Genomic DNA, 21,987 nt, shown 5'->3' with positions numbered 1-21,987 from the left:
AATAAATGGTGCCATGGACATGATGAAAAGTCGGAGCGGAGGACAGAAAAAGAAACGCCACCCCGGAAGAACAAGCACACGGATCAACAAAGCATGGTACAGTGTATAATAAAGAGACATGGAAAACAATGCAGAGACAATGCTCTAAACCATGTACTGAATGTTACTGGAATAAAGTACCAGGTGAGACACATGTCAACCGCAGGGACTTACCGAATGAAGAGCCGTGTGCTAAAAAAAAACCAGGGTAGCGCCACCCTGGTTTTTTCTTAGCACACGGCTCTTCATTCGGTGAGTCCCTGTCTCCGCTTGTTCCCCTTTGTTTTATTGTCATCACCATTACTCTTATTTTCTATTGCTCATTGGTCTACAGCATTACTTTTTGTTTTACTGTCTGCTTGCATACCAATGATCTATTTACAGAGGTGTTCATGCGGTTGACATGTGTCTCTTCTGGTACTTTATTCCAGTAACATTCAGTACATGGTTTAGAGCATTGTCTCTGCATTGTTTTCCATGTCTCTTTATTATACACTGTACCATGCTTTGTTGATCCGTGTGCTTGTTCTTCCGGGGTGGCGTTTCTTTTTCTGTCCTCCGCTCCGACTTTTCATCATGTCCATGGCACCATTTATTTATTGGCTTTATTTATGTCATTTTTTAATTAATCCTTAATAAACAATATATATATTTTTTGGTAACATGAGCTCCTTTTCCTTTTTTTTCTGCCAGTTTACTCGGGAGCTTCTTACCGAGTCTTATCTTTATGTGTCCCTCCCCGGGGTTTACTATTCCAGTAAAAGGGTGGATATCATCCCCCGCCCCCTCTTTTGGGACATTTGGGGTTATTTTTTGTTTCGTAATGTAAATGGTAAATTGAAACCACAATTTTCTTAGATAACACATTATCACAAAGAATGTAGTACAAGTAGAATCTAGTACAAATTGCTTTGAGCCTTTAACACATATTTTTCAGGATATTAAACACTGAAGAAGGACCTGTGATATTTCCTGCCTATGTCTATGTTAGTAAATACTTGTACTTCTTATAAAATAACAGTCCAGTAGCATCATCTTAGATCACTGATTGGAAGAAGTTATCCAGAAATTGATATTGATAACCTATTCTCAGGATAGGGCAACAATGTCTGATGGGGGGTGCAACTCTTCCTAGACCAGTGATGTCACCGTAGATCGGTCACATGACCTAGTTGCAGCTCAGTTCCATTCCAGTCAATGGGCAATACCAAGCAATACTAAGGATGGGTCATCGATATCAATTCCCAGATAACACCTTTAACACCTATCCTGCATATAGGTAAACATTTGTTGTTTCTTGGAAAACCTCTTAAAAAAATTATAATCACATTTTCAATATATAAAAAGGTTTGTTTATATGTCTTGGCTGATCTCTTTTATGCAAAAAAAAAAAGGAAAAAATGTAACCACAAACAAATCTACTCAGATGCACCCTTGCAATTACTTTTACTAGAGGCCCCATGCAGTTTACTTAAAGTCTATGGACACCTTTGGGAGCAAACTGAATTCTACTCAGTTTGAGCTAAAAAACTTTTTTTTTCAATTGGTCTTTATTTTTTAAAAAAAGTCAGCCCCATTCATAACAAATGCAACCGGTTGTATTATCCTAACAGAAAAGTTTTTGCTGATCCCTGCCGAATCCAGCAAAAACGCAGATGGTAAAGTAGCCTAACACGCATTATAGCTCAAGTCTTATCTTACTAAGTGTTTATGAGCTGTTAGTAGTTCAGAGATAAGGGCTTTAAATATCCATCAGATGATGGCTCAAAGTGAAAATAAAAGTAAAATGCTCACAGCTAGGCTCAAATTTAACCTTTTATGACAAAAACTGATGCACATTTTTAATAAAAAAAACTATTGAAAAAATGATTTTAGACCAAAATGAGTAGAATGCGAATCATTAAAAAATGTAATTGCACTTTTGGGTATATTTAGTGAGTGCCCTTAGTTCTGGATGCTGTGACTCTTTCAGATGACTGCAGTTTTTATGTTTATTGTTGATGACAGATGCGCATTAAGTCATAATGAATTTTATCCATTATCACTAATCTAAGGTTTTTACCTATTAATGCATCACTTCATACAATGGCAACTTTAATAACCGTTTTGTTAAAAGTGGATTAGTAAACCCCCTGGGCCCTCCCTACAGGTGTGTTGCCAATGATATGGTATTTTACATGCATACAAGACAATTACAAAGTATAAGAAGCTTAATATACAATGAGGAAAGATTACCTAGAAAGTATAAAGTTTAAGTCATATTAATAATTATATAATTTTGCTTAAGGACTGTGAGAAGTTTTTATGAAGCTGTAGAATCTTGGTGGGAAAAATGGCCTTGGCCTGAAGCTGGTTCAGCAACTTTTTTAATGTCATGATATAACTCTTCTAGTTGGTGGATGCCTACAGTTCAGGGTTGTCCCAGAGGTGTTTTCTTAGGCTAGATAGTAACCAAATTAAAAAAGATTCTCGCATGGATGTATCATGCATATTTACATATATGTATATTTCCGCAGAGAAACGGCATACAGATTAATACAAATTTTTAAGACATTTCTTCAATGCTCACCAGAAGACATTTCTTGATGTGGGTCACGTAATATGATCCATTTCAATCCAGCTGAAATATGTGTGAGGCCCATTGGGACATATTGTGGCTCTGTAGGCAAATTGTAGTTGTTTTCCGTTTCTCACCGAGTACAACTTAAATCAGTCTGCACTACTTATTTAGGGGCTAAACGTAGCAACATGTCATTGTGTAGTCTTGGTCCATAAAAATACTGCTAAACAAAAGCATCAAGGCTCATAATAATAAGGCTAGAACCGAAGGGCGAGGTGGTATAATACCCACAAAGTACTGCTTATCTGGGTCCCACAATCTCCAACCTACTTTCTGTCTAAGCATAAAATTATAGTTGCCTCTACAGTTATGCCAACCCTTTCTCTGTATGAAAAATATTTCCTTTGCTAGATATTACAATATCCAACATACTGAGTATTTTTATAAAGATGATTATGGAGACCGTGGCAGCAATCCATATAAATATGATGTTGGACAGTAAGACATCTTGAGATTTATCATGGGGTATTTATATCCATGAATTCTGGTGAAATTCTAAGGATCTTTTGGTTAATAAAATAAAAAATAATTTGTGTGCAAAATCACGAAGGGTTCTAAATTCTTCAGTGTGTATTTGTTTTACATTCATGTCAATGTTGAGATTTATCATTGGGTATTTATAGCCATGACGTCCAGTGAAATTCTAAAGATCTTTAGATAAAATTATTTCCCTACAAACTCCTACTCAATTATAGTGAAATAACATAGCTTTTCTTAATATACTTAATTTAAGATAAGTAGTTTGGCATAAAGCACAGTCTTCTTAAAACAGAAGGTATTCACATGCTTACTCTCATCACATATCCATACAACAAGGAGATGATTCCTCATTCTGGGGTAGTGGGACGAGACCTGCAAATTGTTTCTTTCTATCTATTGTGGCCAAAGATGCAACCAGAACGAGGGCTGTAGCACATATTCAGCATAATAAATGCAGTGACAATTATTTTTACCTGAATAAAGTTGTGTTTGGCTACAGGATGGGTGATAAGTGTCTGATAACTGCAGGCCCCAAGGATGGGAGCATCAGTTATCTTTGAATGTAGCAGTGGTCAGGAATGTCTGCCTCTCCATTAAAACACCCTGGGACTGCAATTTGCATTAGTACACAAGCACTTTTGCATATTTTACTTCAATATTCAGAGTCAAGCTTTGCCGTTACTAGGTCTTAATTGTCTATGTTTAGAAATCATGGGTTTTCTGGTGCCCAGTCACTTTTTTATGTAAATTATTAATGATGTTTATAATGTCTAATACCAACATGTCTTTCCTCTTTCTCTTATTAATCAAAGGTTGCACCTTGATGTTTTATGAGACCTATGAGGGAAATTCCACAGAGCAGAGTACTTCACCGAGATATGCTCTGTTTGCCGAAGATAGCATTGTGCAATCGGTTCCTGAGCATCCGAAAAAGGAAAATGTCTTCTGTCTCAGCAATTCCTTTGGAGATGTTTACCTATTTCAGGTTGGCCACTCCTTTCACTTGATTTAGTTGGTATCATATAGCTTGGGATTTTTTCTGATATGTTAAATAGATTTAGAAGTGATTTTTTGAAAAGGCAATTATTACAACTTACAGGGGATTTCCAAATTTTAGATTTTTTGGCAATACTGGTGAAACTTGAAAAATTAGAATATGGTGCAAAGTTAATTTATTTCAGTAATCCAACTTAAAAGGTGAAACTAACATATGAGATAGGCCTCATGCACACGAACGTGTTTTTTTGCGGTCCGCAAAAACGGGTCCCGTTTTTCCGTGATCCGTGACCGTTTTTTCGTCCGTGGGTCTTCCTTGATTTTTGGAGGATCCACGGACATGAAAAAAAAGTCGTTTTGGTGTCCGCCTGGCCGTGCGGAGCCAAACGGATCCGTCCTGAATTACAATGCAAGTCAATGGGGACGGATCCGTTTGACGTTGACACAATATGGTGCCATTTCAAACGGATCCGTCCTCTATTGACTTTCAATGTAAAGTCAGGAGTCCCTTTTATACCATCGGAGTTTTCTCCAATCCGATGGTATATTTTAACTTGAAGCGTCCCCATCACCATGGGAACGCCTCTATGTTAGAATATACTGTCGGATATGAGTTAGATCGTGAAACCTCATTTCCGACAGTATATTCTAACACAGAGGCGTTCCCATGGTGATGGGGACGCTTCTAGTTAGAATATACTACAAACTGTGTACATGACTGCCCCCTGCTGCCTAGCAGCATCCGATCTCTTACAGGGGGCCGTGATCAGCACAATTAACCCCTCAAGTGCCGCACCTGAAGGGGTTAATTGTACTATCATATCCCCCTGATCAGGGCTGCCAGGCAGCAGGGGGCAGACCCCCTCCCCTCCCCAGTTTGAATATCATTGATGGCCAGTGCGGCCCCCCCCCCTTTCTCCCTCTATTGTAATAATTTGTTGGTGGCACAGTGTGCGCCCCCCCGCCCCCCCCTTCCTCCCTCTATTGTAATAAATCGTTGGTGGCACAGCGTGCCCCCCCCCCTCCCTCCCTCCATTGTAATAAATCATTGGTGGCACAGTGTGCAACCCCCCCTTCCTCCCTCTATTGTAATAAATCGTTGGTGGCACAGTGTGCGCCCCCCATCGGCCCCCCCTCCCTCTATAGCATTAACAACATTGGTGGCCAGTGTGCGGCCTCCCATCTCCCCCCCCCCCCCCACCCCGATCATTGGTGGCAGCGGGTTACTAGCAATAGTACAATAGTAATAAAAGATTCATACTTACCTGCTGCTGCGATGTTCGTGTCCGGCCGGGAGCTCCTCCTACTGGTAAGTGACAGTTCATTTAGCAATGCGCCGCACAGACCTGAGGCTGTCACTTACCAGTAGGTGGAGCTCCCGGCCGGACACGAACATCGCAGCAGCAGGTAAGTATGAATCTTCTACTATTGTACTGTTGCTAAGTAACCATGGCAACCAGGACTGTAGTAGAGTCCTGGTTGCCATGGTTACCGATCGGAGCCCCAGCGATTAAACTGGGACTCCGATCTATGCTATAGAGGGAGAGGGGGAGGGCACTGTGCCACCAACGAATTATTACAATAGAGGGGGGGGGGGGCCGCACTGGCCATCAATGATATTCAAACTAGGGAGGGGGGGGGTCTGCCCCCTGCTGCCTGGCAGCCCTGATCTCTTACAGGGGGATATGATAGTACAATTAACCCTTTCAGGTGCCGCACCTGAAGGGGTTAATTGTGCTGATCACGGCCCCCTGTAAGAGATCGGGTGCTGCCAGGCAGCAGGGGGCAGTCTTGTACACAGTTTGTAGTGTATTCTAACTAGAAGCGTCCCCATCACCATGGGAACGCTTCTGTGTTAGAATATACTGTCGGTTCTGAGTTTTCACGAAGTGAAAACTCAGCTTTGAAAAAGCTTTATGCAGACGGATCTTCGGATCCGTCTGTATAAAAACTAACCTACGGCCACGGATCACGGACACGGATGCCAATCTTGTGTGCATCCGTGTTCTTTCACGGACCCATTGACTTGAATGGGTCCGTGAACCGTTGGCCGTGAAAAAAATAGGACAGGTCCTATTTTTTTCACGGCCAGGAAACACGGATCACGGATGCGGCTGCAAAACGGTGCATTTTCCGATTTTTCTACGGACCCATTGAAAGTCAATGGGTCCGCGGAAAAAAACGGAAAACGGCACAACGGCCACGGGTGCACACAACGGTCGTGTGCATGAGGCCATAGACTCATTACATGGAAAGCAAGATATTTCAAGTCTTTATTTGGTATCATTTGGATGATTATGACTTACAGCTTATGAAACCCCAAAGTCACAATTTTGAGGAACCCTTTGCTCAGGGGGTATGGATTAATTAGCTGAGTAGAGTGTGACACTTTGAGCCTAGAATATTGAACCTTTTCACAAAATTCTAATTTTAAGCTGCATTAATGCAATTCCTTTTACTTTGCATTACTGAAATAAATGGACTTTTACACAATATTCTACTTTTTCGAGTTTCACCTGTATAGAAGGTTACATCAATTGGAGTCCAAAAGATCTCTACATGTACACTCACCACTTCAAGCTAATAGAAGTTATCAGAGGCCTACAATTCAGAAGGTTTTTGAATTTGTTGATGATTAAAGTTCTTGGATCCCACCTGTGTAATCTTCTGAAATAAATAAATGAAATGTTAGATAATTCATTAAGGCTAGGTTCACACCATTTTTGGTGGGCCATTTGAGAGCTTCTGCCAAACGTGCTTAAGATGTACGCATCTGTATACCTACAGTTTATATGTCTGCAATGGACTCCCATTAGTATATTTTTTCCATGCATTTCTTTTGATATATGTAGTCTTAATTCTTCACAGGATAGGCGATAAGTGTCTGATTCAAACTCTATGGGATTGCTGGAGATAGCTGATTGAATGCTGTACTCTGCTACTTGTATCTCCAGCAATTCCATAGATGTGGAAATTAATATGCTCATCCACCGCTCTATTGATATGACGGACACAGGAACACCAGTCAGACACTTAGATACGTAATCAGTTGTTACTTTGGGGAAACCCCTTTGGGTCTATTGGTACACAAACATGTATGTTGCCTATAGACCGAATGTTAACCACAGACTTAAACTAATACGGTATTTTAGCCCTGAGCTAAGTTGGAGAAGTTGCACTCCTTCCCATTTTAGCTGGCCAAACTATTTGCACTTAAAGAGGACCTGTAACCAATCCTGATGTCACTTTTTGTAGCCAAAATTTTGCATGAGATTACAATATTGTGTGTTACCATTTGGGGATCTGTCCATGCACTGTTTGACACTGTCTTATCAGTGCTGCTATTGTCAGAGCGTGCAGAGACACCCCCCAACTGGCAACACCCAGATGGACCTTCATTGCAACCTGCTGGTTATTCACTCATAAACTTCTAGTAGGAATAATAAAGGTATGGCACTATAAAGTTATGTGAAAAGATGAATTGTTATTGTATGGTGAATGCAAGTAATTACAAAAAAAAAGACATGTCAGGAGAGGTGACAGGTCCTCTTTAATAATAAATCAAATCCGGAAAGCCCCTTTTATATAACTGTACAGTCTGGGGGAAATATTAATTTCTTATATTTTAAAGTGATTCTCCGGGAATTAAGAACATGCAAATATGTAACTATTACTTTATTATAAATACACTGCTCAAAAAAATAAAGGGAACACTTAAACAACACAATGTAACTCCAAGTCAATCACACTTCTGTGAAATCAAACTGTCCACTTAGGAAGCAACACTGAGTGACAATCAATTTCACATGCTGTTGTGCAAATGGGATAGACAACAGGTGGAAATTATAGGCAATTAGCAAGACACCCCCAATAAAGGAGTGGTTCTGCAGGTGGTGACCACAGACCACTTCTCAGTTCCTATGCTTCCTGGCTGATGTTTTGGTCACTTTTGAATGCTGGCGGTGCTTTCACTCTAGTGGTAGCATGAGACGGAGTCTACAACCCACACAAGTGGCTCAGGTAGTGCAGCTTATCCAGGATGGCACATCAATGCGAGCTGTGGCAAGAAGGTTTGCTGTGTCTGTCAGCGTAGTGTCCAGAGCATGGAGGCGCTACCAGGAGACAGGCCAGTACATCAGGAGACGTGGAGGAGGCCGTAGGAGGGCAACAACCCAGCAGCAGGACCGCTACCTCCGCCTTTGTGCAAGGAGGAACAGGAGGAGCACTGCCAGAGCCCTGCAAAATGACCTCCAGCAGGCCACAAATGTGCATGTGTCTGCTCAAACGGTCAGAAACAGACTCCATGAGGGTGATATGAGGGCCCGACGTCCACAGGTGGGGGTTGTGCTTACAGCCCAACACCGTGCAGGACGTTTGGCATTTGCCAGAGAACACCAAGATTGGCAAATTCGCCACTGGCGCCCTGTGCTCTTCACAGATGAAAGCAGGTTCACACTGCATGACCGGTTTGGCATTGGGTCAGTAATGGTGTGGGGTGGCATTTCTTTGGAGGGCTGCACAGCCCTCCATGTGCTCGCCAGAGGTAGCCTGACTGCCATTAGGTACCGAGATGAGATCCTCAGACCCCTTGTGAGACCATATGCTGGTGCGGTTGGCCCTGGGTTCCTCCTAATGCAAGACAATGCTAGACTTGATGTGGCTGGAGTGTGTCAGCAGTTCCTGCAAGACGAAGGCATTGATGCTATGGACTGGCCCGCCCGTTCCCCAAACCTGAATCCAATTGAGCACATCTGGGACATCATGTCTCGCTCTATCCACCAACGTCACGTTGCACCACAGACTGTCCAGGAGTTGGCAGATGCTTTAGTCCAGGTCTGGGAGGAGATCCCTCAGGAGACCGTCCGTCACCTCATCAGGAGCATGCACAGGCGTTGTAGGGAGGTCATACAGGCACGTGGAGGCCACACACACTAGTGAGCCTCATTTTGACTTGTTTTAAGGACATTACATCAAAGTTGGATCAGCCTGTAGTGTGTTTTTCCACTTTAATTTTGAGTGTGACTCCAAATTCAGACCTCCATGGGTTGAAAAATTTGATTTCCATTTTTTTATTTTTGTGTGATTTTGTTGTCAGCACATTCAACTATGTAAAGAACAAAGTATTTCAGAAGAATATTTAATTAATTCAGATCTAGGATGTGTTATTTTTGTGTTCCCTTTATTTTTTTGAGCAGTGTATATTATAAGTATATCACACCCCCCTATATTACACCTATCGATAGCACACCTATACCAGTCCTTAAAGGGACTTTTGTGGCCCTATTAGCTAGCGTTTGGTGTCCCTAACAGTCTCTGCTCCAAAATGCAACCTCTCCCTACACTGGCAAAACACATAATGTAAAATGGCTGCCAGATCGGGTTCTGTTATAGGGTTCGCCGTGTGTCTATGTGCTGAAACATCTCAATTGGCTGTCCTGTCCCACCTTATGGATGTGTCATGGGTCAAAGTTCGGCGCTATGCAAAAACATATGGCGCGTGCGAATATTGCCATATGTTCGCATGTTCGGCGAATCGCGAACGAGTAAAGTTTTCAGCTAAACGACCGCCGAGCGAACCGCAAGGCCATCTCTAATCATAATCCCTGACAAGCAGAGCAGAGAGGAGGATGAGGCAGCTCTTTACCTTAGTATTGTGAAGTAACTTGTCCTCCTGTGTGATTAGGACAGGTTTTGTGTATACTACAGTGGCCATTTTGTTTTTCCTTATGATTGCTCTCCAGACAAAATGAGCCATTATAACTAATGTAAGGTATTTGGGAATATATTTATAATGAAGTAATATTTAAGTATTTTCATTTTCTTAATTCCCGAAGAACCCCTTTAAGATCAAGTTCATATGTACCTCACAGGCCTTTCTCCACCCTCTCTGGACAAGCACCATCAGAACTTTATGGACTTGTGCTGTTTTTACTGGTCTACATCGTGGTCATCAAGGCCTTTGTTTAGAGCTAGCTGGAAACTGCTGTGAAAAGTTACATAAGTATATAATGTACGCAGAAGTAGAATATAACCTGTAATCCTTTTTTCTTTGATTTTGTTCAGGTTATTGCACTCTCATCGCACTTATGATCTTTTTTTGTCATTGACTTTAGCGCCATCGATTTGTTTTATTTCTATTTGTCCTGTAGGCCACCAGTCAAACAGATCTAGAAAACTGGGTTACAGCAATTCACTCTGCATGTGCCTCACTTTTTGCCAAGAAGCATGGGAAAGAAGACACAGTCAGGCTGCTAAAAAGTCAAACCAGAAGTCTTATGCAAAAAGTTGACATGGACAGTAAAATGAAGAAGATGGCAGAGTTACAACTTTCTATAGTTAGTGACCCGAAGAATAGAAAAGCAATAGAAAACCAGGTATGTTTAATGCTATAAAGACAGAGGGTTATTTATGACTTGGTTGTATAGATTTTTATGAAGCAAGATCTTATATCGTTTTACTAATCAAAATGCTCCAGAATGTAGTTTGCATGCACCACATCATTTAAATAATACCTAACTTTTCAATGAACGTTGCATTAAACAATAGTAAGTGTGTGTACATGAGAAATAACACTATTTCTGCACATTGTATGACTTTTAGCTGGCATTTTTCTAGCGGTTTTCCCCTGTGCATGTTGAAAGTCTAGCTTATAGTTCTCCCAGTGATAATGGGTGGAAACTAGCTGCCATCCACTGCACACAGAAAGTAGAGGACAATCTGCTTCCTAACCGTCTCTTACTCACTCAGAAGCAGCCCCAGGATCGAGGAGGACATTACAGGGAAGTACTGACCTGTATGGTTGTGAATAAAGCACTTGTGCTGAGATATAAACTTCCTATTTAGCTGCAGCAGTCTCTTTGTTGTCTCTTCGTCAGTCCTGTCTCACTCATGCCCCTGCTTACTCCTTCTCCCTCCCCTCTCCATAGAATTGTATTGACATGTGTAATATGATCCTTCTTTGAAGCTGATCTGTCCTGAGTAAAGCATTTAGCAAGGGGGGCTAAACAGCTGATAACTTGAGAACCAGCCATTTCTCAACGATAATGTATTACAAGGTTTTTTGTGGTCGCTTGAACTATTGATTTATGCAAAGTTGTATGAAAAGTTAGTGACCTTTTAAATGTTTTAGACAGTTTTGCCATGTTGTCCAACAAGGGGTGTTACATAGTCTGCTGAAGAGGGACATGGAATACAATGCAACATTGTGCACCAAAAATGCGGTCTAAGTAATACCCTGTCTAAATCTTAGACAAGATTAGTGAATCTGCCCCATCATTAAAACTACAATTAAAGGCAGTTGATTTTCTTTTTTTACATAGATAGATAGATATCATGGGTGTAACTTCCAAGGTAGCAGGCATAGAAGCTGCTATTGGACCCAACAACTAAAGGGGCCCATATCCTCTCAAACACACAGTATGGTGTAATTTGTAATGAAGTGTATAGTATGTAAAGTGGCATGAAAAATTTAATGCAACCCCAGTCTAAATTTTACTATAGAGACCCATGCACTTTAATCCTGTGCTACGCAGTGTGGTGTGCTGTATGCCTGTACCATGACATCACTGTATAATTCTTTGTTATATCTTCACTGAGCAGCATATCACTGTGCACATTATCTTGCCATTGTTACTCCTGTATGGTGACATCACTGTGTTTTGTATACCTGTATAGTGACATAACTATTTGCTGTACATTATCTCTGTACTGTGACATCACTGTGTTTATTATTCCTGTCTTGTGATATACCTGTGCTTTAAGTAGACCAGTCATAAACTTTTCTGAAAATGCTGATGGAAATGGTCATGTAAAGTGGGAACCCATACCAAGCTTTGCTATGGGACCCCCTGGTGGATATTTCTACTTCATAAACTTGATATGTCCATTGCTATCTATGAAGATACCCCATATAGAATATATATGTGTATATATACAGTATATATATATATATATATATATATACTTGAGAAAGGCTCTGATATAGAGCCAAAACGTCGCCATTGCCACTGAGGTGAATAAAGTACTTTTTTAATTGTAATTTTTTGGAGTGCTGCCTTTTTCCTACTTATTGTTGTGGGATTGACTTTTCCCAGTGGGCCGTGCACCCATTACCGTCTTGAGACTGTGCTGCCCATTTTTTCATTATATCTAATTCACTTTTTTTCTACCTGTGGATGTATTGTTCTTTTAATGTTCTCTTTTCCGTAAACCAGTTGTGTTCCCATGCTAACACAATCTAGAAAATGATCTGCCATGGTGTCAAGGTGTAGGGGGTGTAACAACTATTGTTACTTACATCATGAAGTTTTTACATTAAATGTGACTCACCACAGCTTCCCTGTCCCTATAGTCTTCCTACAGTGATTTAAATTATTAGCCTTCTTATTTCTGTGGGACATAAATTTGCTGATAAGATTGCAAGGTGATGCTCCTAATGTCATAGAAGAGACAGCCACAGTACATGTCTTTGAATATCCAGCGGTATTCCAAACAGAGTTGTCAAATTTGAGTATATGGTGTGAGATTTGCTTGGGATCACCTTTGCTGGGGTCAAAGAACAAGTGTCTGTTTTTATCCAAATCAGACCGATAGCAAAGAATAGCTTTAAGGCTACTTTCACACTGGCGTTTCTGGGTCCGCCTGTGAGATCCGTTTCAGGGCTCTCACAAGCGGCCCAAAACGGATCAGTTCAGCCCCAATGCATTCTGAATGGATAAGGATCCGTTCAGAATGCATCAATTTGGCTGCGTTTGGTCTCCGTTTCGTTTTTTAGACTGTCACTAAAACGCAGCGTGCAGCGTTTTGGTGTCCGCCTGACGATGCGGAGCCTAACAGATCCATTCTGACTGACAATGTAAGTCAATGGTGACGGATCCGTTTTTCACTGACACAATATGGTGCAATTGAAAATGGATCCGTCCCCCATTGACTTTCAATGTAAGTCAAGACGGATCCGTTTTGACTTAGACTTTTTTTTTAATGAATAATACAAACGGATCCGTTATTAACGGATACAAGCATTTGCATTATTGGTGCGGATCTGTCTGTGCAGATACAAGCTGGATCCGCACAAAACGCGAGTGTGAAAGTAGCCTAAGCTAAGGCCTATTGCACACGACCGTATGTCTTTTTCAGTGTTTTGCGGTCCGTTTTAAACGGATCCGTTGTTCCGTTTTTTGTTTCCGTTGTGTTTCCGTTTCCGTTCCGTTTTTCCGTTCCGTTTTTCCGTATGGCAAATATAGTATACAGTAATTTCATAGAAAAAAATGGGCTGGGCATAACATTTTCAATAGATGGATCCGCAAAAAACGGAACGGATACGGAAGACATACGGATGCACTTCCGTATGCATTCCGTTTTTTTGCGGACCCATAGACTTTAATGGAGCCACGGAACGTGATTTGCGGCCAAATATAGGACATGTTCTATGTTAAAACGGAACGGAAAAACGGAAACGGAATGCATACGGAGTACATTCTGTTTTTTTTGCGGACCCATTGAAATCAATGGTTCCGTATACGGACCGTATACGGACCGCAAAAAACGGCCAGTAAACGGGTAAAAAAAACGGCCGTGTGAAAGAGGCCTAACATGTAGTCAGGTTTTATTGAGAAGGTTGCAAAAATAAAATAAAACAGCAAAAGAGATCCTGTCCTGCCCGGCCCTTACTGTACAGATATGGCTACTTTCACACCTGCGTTCGGGTGTCCGCTCGTGCGCTCCGTTTGAGGGAGCTCACGAGCGGTCCCGAACGCAGCCGTCCAGCCCTGATGCATTCTCAATGGAGGCGGATCCACTGAGAATGCATCCGCCTGCCAGCGTTCAGCCTCCGCTCCGCTCAGTGAGCGGACACCTGAACGCTGCTTGCAGCGTTCGGGTGTCCGCCTGGCCGTGCGGAGGCGAGCGGATCCGTCCAGACTTATAATGGAAGTCAATGGGGACGGATCCGTTTGAAGATGACACAGTATGGCTCAATTTTCAAACGGATCCGTCCCCCATTGACTTTCAATGTAAAGTCAAAACGGATCCGTTTGCATTATCATGAAAAAAAATGTTCATGGTTATGCAAACGGATCCGTTCTGAACGGATGCAAGCGTTTGCATTATAGGAGCGGATCCGTCTGTGCAGATACCAGACGGATCCGCTCCTAACGCAAGTGTGAAAGTAGCCTATGACATCCCTCGCTAACAGCTGGAGAGCTTCTCCCTGTCAGCTTGCAAACCCCCCACTTCCAGCAACCTTTTTACTCGCACTTGCCTGTCTCAAAGCAAGGCTTGCTGTCCCCAGGCAGAGATAACTGCTAGCTCTGTTAAGTATCCTCCCTCTGCGTTAAGGCCTCTTTCACAAGACCTTATGTATTTTTCAGTATTTTCCGGTCCGTTTTTCACGGATCCGTTGTTCCTTTCTTTGTTTCCGTTGTGTTTCTGTTTCAGTTCCATTTCCGTTCCATATTTCCACAAAAAGATCTCCTTATGGTTTCCGTATGCGATCCGTTTTTTTGCGGATCGGAAGCATAAAATTTGTAATCATTACTGTAATGTACTTTATTGTTTGTAAACAGTAAACACGTGGGCAAAGTGGGCATGGATCCGCAAAATACGGATGAAATACGGATATGTTCCGTATGCATTCCGTATTTATTTCAGACCCATTGACTTGAATGGAGCAACGGAACGTTATTTGTGGACAATAATAGGTTCTATCTTTTAGCGGAACGGATATATGGAAATACGGAAACCGAATGCACACGGAATACATTCCGTTTTATTTTGTGAACCATTGAAATCAATGGTTCCACAAACGGAAACCGCAAAAACTGAACGGAAACAGAAAAAAAATATGTTCGTGTGAAAGAGGCCTTAACTAATTTCCTCACAGGTCAGAGTCTGTCGCCTACTACTTCACATAAGGCTGGGTTCACACTTGAGCGTTTTACAGCGCGTTCAAACGCGCTGTAAAACGCTCAACACATGAAAACCAATGCTTCCCTATGGCCCTGGTTCTCACTTGAGCGTTTTACAGCGCTGAAAAACGCGCTGTAAAACGCCCTACGCTCAAACAAGTACTTGAGCTTCTTTGGGGCGTTTTGACGCGCGTTTGTGGCCATAGGACATTGCAGTCAATCACACAAACGCGCGTCAAACGCGCGTTTACTATTGCAAAAAACGCTCGTCAAAAACGCGCGTCAAAAACGCGCGTTAAACGCGCATATCAAAGACGCTCAGGTCTGAACCCAGCCTAAGAGAGAGATCTTGGAGAAATATACTGCCCCTCCACAACCAATCATGCCTTAGGCTGGGTTCAGACCTGAGCGTCTTTGATATGCGCGTTTAACGCGCGTTTTTGACGCGCGTTTTTGACGAGCGTTTTTTGCAATAGTAAACGCGCGTTTGACGCGCGTTTGTGTGATTGACTGCAATGTGGTATGGACACAAACGCGCGTCAAAACGCCCCAAAGAAGCTCAAGTACTTGTTTGAGCGTAGGGCGTTTTACAGCGCGTTTTTCAGCGCTGTAAAACGCTCAAGTGAGAACCAGGGCCATAGGGAAGCATTGGTTTTCATGTGTTGAGCGTTTTACAGCGCGTTTGAACGCGCTGTAAAACGCTCAAGTGTGAACCCAGCCTAAGTGTCACAATGGAAATAGAGAACACAACAGGCAGCTGTTGGTGTTAGGCTGCATTCACATGACAGTGAAAAAAAAGTCAGTTTTTCATGACCATTCTGGCAGTGTATCCTTTTTTAATGACCTTTTTGCATCCATTTTACATCAGTTATTAATAGATACTTTTTTGTTTTACATCCCCTGAAGTGCCCTCAGTATATTTTATGCCCCCCACAGTGCCCTCTGAATGCCCCCATAGTGCTCCAGTATGAATAATGGCCCCATAGTGCCCCCGATATGAATAATTGCCTACTTAGTGCCCGCTCAGTATAAATAATGGCCCTTTAGTGCCCCTCATTATATATATCTTTGTGCCCCTAGTATATATAATCATCAGCCCTGTTAGTGTCGACAGATCCATAAAAAAAAAATACTCACCTCATTCACTTGCACTTGAACACTCACTCCTCACTGTGCTCCCAGAGTGATGACGTCATCTCATGTGACGTCACCATGCTTGGAGCACCAGGTCCTAAAGCCTGGTGCTTGCAGTAAGAAGCAAGTGTCCCTGTGCGGACAAATGCATGAAGTGGGTATTTTTTTTATTTTATTTTAACCCCTGAATGACTTTTGGTGTACTCGTTCTTAATGTCCTTTAGGTGGGTGCACTCCTGCCTAAATGGCCGCTAAAAGATGGTCCCATTGATTTCAATGTCTGGTTGTAAAAATGGGCCAAAAAATATTTTTTGACCGCTGCTATTTACGACCGTGAGAAAAATATCTATATATGAATGGCCTCATTACCTTCAATTGGTTCTAAAAACAGCCGTGTGGTGTCAATTACAAAAGCTGCCATCACACGTCCGTTTTTTTTTTTACTGTTGAGTACATGTAGCCTTAGCAAGCAGGCCGCTCTTACCGCGTATTATCACCTGCTTGGATCTTAATTTTTGAAATAAAGAAAGAAGATTTTATTTGGTGAGTGCCGCAATCTTTTGTACTTTTCTACACCACATACAGTATTATACTGATTGGTTATGAAGATTATTTATTGTTTGGAGTGCAATATGTTGTGATTTTTCATCTAGTATCCACACACTAGAGTGTTATATGGAGTGTTATGGATTTTCGTGACACATAATGAAATAATTATCCTAATAATAATGTACATTTTTCCCAGGACTACTACAAAAGGACCAGCAACATTTCTTTCCCAACACACCCTCCACAATAGATACTGTTGGCTCATTCTTCTGTGATCTATTACTTTTGAAGTCTAAACGTGTTCTCAGCAGCCATTTATCCCGGATAATCTGCTGCGTTAGGATTTTCTGTGCTCGGTCATAAGACTAAGGCGTCATATTTTAACATTCTCAAGGAACAGCAGCTCACTGTCTCAGTACAATTACTATATTATTACCCTATTATGCTTTTCTTACCTCTTTGATCTGTAGATAGATTTTCATCTGTTATTTAAAGCTTTGGTAAGAAAAGTCATGCAACTGTAAGCAATGGCACAATACTCTTTAAATCCTTTCAATGTACTGAACCACATGTGCAAATTTCAATGAACAAAAACATGGCACCTTGGATTATTCATTAGCTTTTTACACAGAGGGGCAGGATAGTCATGTATAAATTCTTCTATTTTTAATATAGTGTTGCAATCTTAAAGGGAATCTGTCACTAGCATATTAGCATTTTTTTATTTTTATGAATCCATGTGTAATAAAGTACCTTATTTCCATATGTCTTGTTCTTTTTAGTCTGTGTCTTGTCATTTCTTCAAAAAAACGCTTTTTATGATATTCAAATGAAGCTGTAAGGAGCCCAGAGGGGCGTTATTCTTTCTCCACGGTGCCCAGGAACGCCCCTCTGAAGTGCCGTGCCCGCCTAAATTTGAAAACTAAGAACTCCTCCAAGATCGCCTAAATCGCCTCCCAGAGGCGAGGCTAAGTGCTCCCCCCCACAGCGCTGCGCTCTGCGACAAACACCCCCGATCCTCCTCTCGCCCGCATCCGAAATCCCAAGCAGACGCAGTGCCGGCGATTGCCTGCGCGATGATAAGACGACTGAGGGCAACAGCTTCAACAGCGTCACTGGGCATGCGCCGATCCCAGCTGGCTGAGGAAACAGCGAACACGTCACTGGGATCGGCGCATGCCCAGTGACGCTGTTGAAGCTGTTGCCCTCAGTCACCGGCACTGCGCCTGCATGGGATTTCGGATGCGGGCGAGAGGAGGATCGGGGGTGTTTGCCGCAGAGCGCGGCGCTGGGGGGGGGGGGCACTTAGCCTTGATTTAGGCGGTCTTGGAGGAGTTCTTAGTTTTCAAATTTAGGCGGGCACGGCACTTCAGAGGGGAGTTCCTTGGCACCGTGGACAAAGAATAACGCCCCTCTGGGCTCCTTACAGCTTCATTTGAATATCATAAAAAGCATTTTTTTGAAGAAATGACAAGACTCACAATAAAAAGAACAAGACACATGGAAATAAGGTACTTTATTACACATGGATTCATTAAAAAAATTTTTTGCTAATATGCTAGTGACAGATTCCCTTTAACCTCTTCCCCTGTATGCATTTTGCACCTTAATGACCAAGAATTTTTTTTACATTTTTTTGATTGTCGCAAAAGCTACATCCTTTTTTATTTTTTTCTGTTGATTTAGCCATATGAGAGAGCTTTTTTTTTGCGGGACAAGTTGTAATTTTTTAATGACACCATTTTGGGATAAATGTAATCATTGATTGACTTTTAGTGACACTTTCTGGGGTGGAATGGAGCAATGCCACATTGCCTTTTTACATAGTAAATTTTGCAACATTCACTTTGCAGTATAAATAACATGATAACTTTACTCTCTGGATCAGTACGCTTAAAGCAATACCAAATACATACAGGTTTCTTCTAAGTTTTACCATATTTGCACAATAAAACCACTTTTTTAAATAAAAAAAGAAAATGTTTTAGCATTGCTGCATCCCAAGACCCATAACTTTTTTATTTTTCTTTCTACGGATCTATATGATCTTTCTACTGATCTCAAAGGGCAAGTCACTCAAACTGCCCCAGATAGAGTTCCTATCAGAAGGCCTCCGATTCATCCTAGAAAACAACTTTTTCATATACGACAATAACACCTATCACCAACGGACCGGGACCGAGATGGGGACGCGGGTAGCGCCGTCGTTCGCTAACATATTCATGGGGGAATTTGAAGAGCTACACATATGGGGGCACCAGATATATAGAAACAATGTCATTTATTACAGAAGATACATAGATGATCAGTTTATCATCTGGAATGGTGATGAAAAATCTGCCCTCGATTTCTGCAGCAGCCTCAACCTCACCACCTGGGGCATTACTTTCACACCAAAATTCAGCAGAGAAGCAATAGAATTTCTGGATATTATCATTACCAACCAGAACAATAAACTAATCACAAAAACCTTCTTCAAAACAGTAGACACGAATAGCTACATTTAATATTCAAGCTTCATCACAAAAAATGGCTTAGAAACATCCGCTACAGCCAATACAAACGTATACAGGCTCGGACTGGCTCACCGGGAAGCCGGTGAAATGCCCGGTGGGCCCCTTGCCTGTCTGCTTATACTACAGCCAGAGCCACCAGCAGGGGCAGGGCAGTTACTATACTTTCAGGCGCCTGGCTGTTATCAGGTGCTGGACTGCAGCACTGGCACGCCGCACACATATCATTTTACTTTGGTGAAAGGGACAGCACAATACTTTGCAGCGCTTGTTCCTTTCTCCAAAGTAAACTTCACCGACCCGACATGAGCAGACAGCTCCCCCCCCTCCTCTCTGCAGTGTGAGATTCCATCATGTGTGAGGAGGGGGTGGAGCCAGAGGAGCCGACAGCCGAGGCATCAGCAGGAGATCATGGAGACGTTGCTCTCTCTGAGTCACTGTGCCTCCCTCCAGTATAAAGTGCAGTCCTCTTCTCTGGTCCCACTGCTCCACACAGCAGCACTGGGGTAAGTTACTGTCGGAGGGAAGTGGGAAGTTAGGAGAGTCCTGAAGCTGCTGCCCCTGCACATCTTGTGTCCCTGTTCCAGCCCCTCACAGGCCTTTCCCACCAACTATCTCACCCAGGGCTGGCCTTAGGTGTCCAGGCGCCCTGTGCGAGCTAACCTTGTGGCGCCCCCCCCCCCCCAAAAAAAAATAAAAAACACTGCTTGTTGCTGGCATCATGGCATAGGCTGGCTGACTATCCAACCAAGTAGTTACCAGCCCACACACCCCAAAGGCCGGTGTAATGTTATACTTCCCTACTTCGTGAGATTTCCCTACCCTCGTCACTTCCAGTCGCACCGGACATGACGTGAGGAGGTGTGCAGCGCCGCGCAGGCGCACAACGACAGGTTAGGGAAGTTTCACAGCAGAGTGCGCATGTGCCAGGAGCCTCACCAGCGGTTAGGGAAGGGAAAAATTACGTACAGGCCAGTGCTTTTTCCCTACCCTAACCGCTGGTGAGGCTCCCAGCGCATGCGCAGTGTCGGCCGGTGTCCAGCTGAGAACATCCATCCGATCACCGCACCTGTGCACTGGCCCATAATTTTTCCCTACCCTAACCGCCGGCGAGGCTCCCAGCGCATGCGCACTCTGCTGTGAAATTTCCCTAACCCATCGTTGTGCGCAGTGCGCCCCCCCAATATAATAAACATTGGTGGCGCAGTGCGCCCCCCCAATATAATAAACATTGGTGGCGCAGTGCGCCCCCCCAATATAATAAACATTGGTGGCGCAGTGCGCCCCCCCAACACCCCAGTATAATAAACATTGGTGGCGCAGTGCGCCCCCCCCAATATAATAAACATTGGTGGCGCAGTGCGCCCCCCCAATATAATAAACATTGGTGGCGCAGTGCGCCCCCCCAACACCCCAGTATAATAAACATTGGTGGCGCAGTGCGCCCCCCCCAATATAATAAACATTGGTGGCGCAGTGCGCCCCCCCCAATATAATAAACATTGGTGGCGCAGTGCGCCCCCCCTCAATATAATAAACATTGGTGGCGCAGTGCGCCCCCCCCCAACACCCCAGTATAATAAACATTGGTGGTGCAGTGCGCCCCCCCCAGTATAATAAACATTGGTGGCGCAGTGCGCCCCCCCAACACCCCAGTATAATAAACATTGGTGGCGCAGTGCGCCCCCCCCCCCCCCCCCAATATAATAAACATTGGTGGCGCAGTGGGCAGTGCCAATGAGGGTTAAAAAATAATTAACTCACCTCCTCCAATTGATCGTCTTCTGTTCTTTCTTCATGACCTGTCAAAGGACCTGTGGTGACATCACTGGGCTCATCACATGATCCATCACCATGGTAATGGGTCATGTGATGAGCTCAGTGACGTCACCACAGGTCCTGAAGAAAACAGGAGACCGGCAGCTATGCGATCAACTGGAGGAGGTGAGTTAATTTTTTTAAATTATTTTTTAACCCTCACTGGCACTTCCCACTGTGCCACCAATGTTTCTTATACTGGGGTGTTGGGGGGGGGGGGGGGCCGCACTGTGCCACCGTTTCTTATACTGGGGTGTTGGGGGGGGGGGGGGCGCACTGTGCCACCGTTTCTTATACTGGGGTGTTGGGGGGGGGGGGGGGGCCGCACTGTGCCACCGTTTCTTATACTGGGGTGTTGGGGGGGGGGGGGGGGCGTACTGTGCCACCAACGTTTCTTATACTGGGGGGGGGGGGGGGGCGCACTGTGCCACCAACGTTTCTTATACAAATACAGGAGGCGGGTGCCGGAATCAAATAGCCGGCACCCGACCTTTGTGACAGGGACCGCACCTGAAGGGTTAACTCAACTGCAGCTGATCGCAGCTCCCTGTCACAGAGGTCGGGTGACGGCTATTTGATTCCAGCACCCGCCTCCTGTATTTGTATTTCAGGTCAGTTTTTTTCATTGGTGGCGCAGTGGCCACAGCCCCTCCCCTCCTCCTCCTGCCTCTTCTTATTGGCAGCGGCGGGGGCAGCAGGCAGGTCAGACAGGGGAGGGGGAGATGGAGGGGGCGCCCCGACGGAGAACACAAGTGCAGCCTCGCCTGCCGCAGATTACATTGCGAGCTGTCGGCCGCCCAGCGCCCCTGTTACTATGGCGCCCTGTGCGGCCGCACAGCCCGCACACCCCAAAGGCCGGCCCTGATCTCACCTATACTTTATACAGGGCAAGAAGTCATGTCTCCCAGTGTCCCCCTCTTCCCTTTCATCAGTG

General features: G+C 43.6%; 1 protein-coding gene across 3 annotated transcripts in view; it reads left to right on the top strand.

Moving 5' to 3' along the window:
- The window catches only part of TIAM2 (TIAM Rac1 associated GEF 2), a 409,027-nt gene that overhangs the window by 214,827 nt on the left and 172,213 nt on the right, over positions 1-21,987 (top strand). For all 3 annotated transcript variants that reach the window (XM_040429382.1, XM_040429384.1, XM_040429383.1), the window contains 2 exons: positions 3,952-4,124; positions 10,285-10,509. In XM_040429382.1, the coding sequence (XP_040285316.1) occupies positions 3,952-4,124; positions 10,285-10,509 (398 nt within the window). The remainder of the gene's footprint in view (positions 1-3,951; positions 4,125-10,284; positions 10,510-21,987) is intronic.

The sequence above is a fragment of the Bufo bufo genome, chromosome 4 (genome assembly GCF_905171765.1).
Source record: "Bufo bufo chromosome 4, aBufBuf1.1, whole genome shotgun sequence".
NCBI lineage: Eukaryota > Metazoa > Chordata > Amphibia > Anura > Bufonidae > Bufo > Bufo bufo.
The sequence above is the reverse complement of the archived record's forward strand: the minus strand, read 5'-3'. Positions and strand labels throughout refer to the sequence as shown.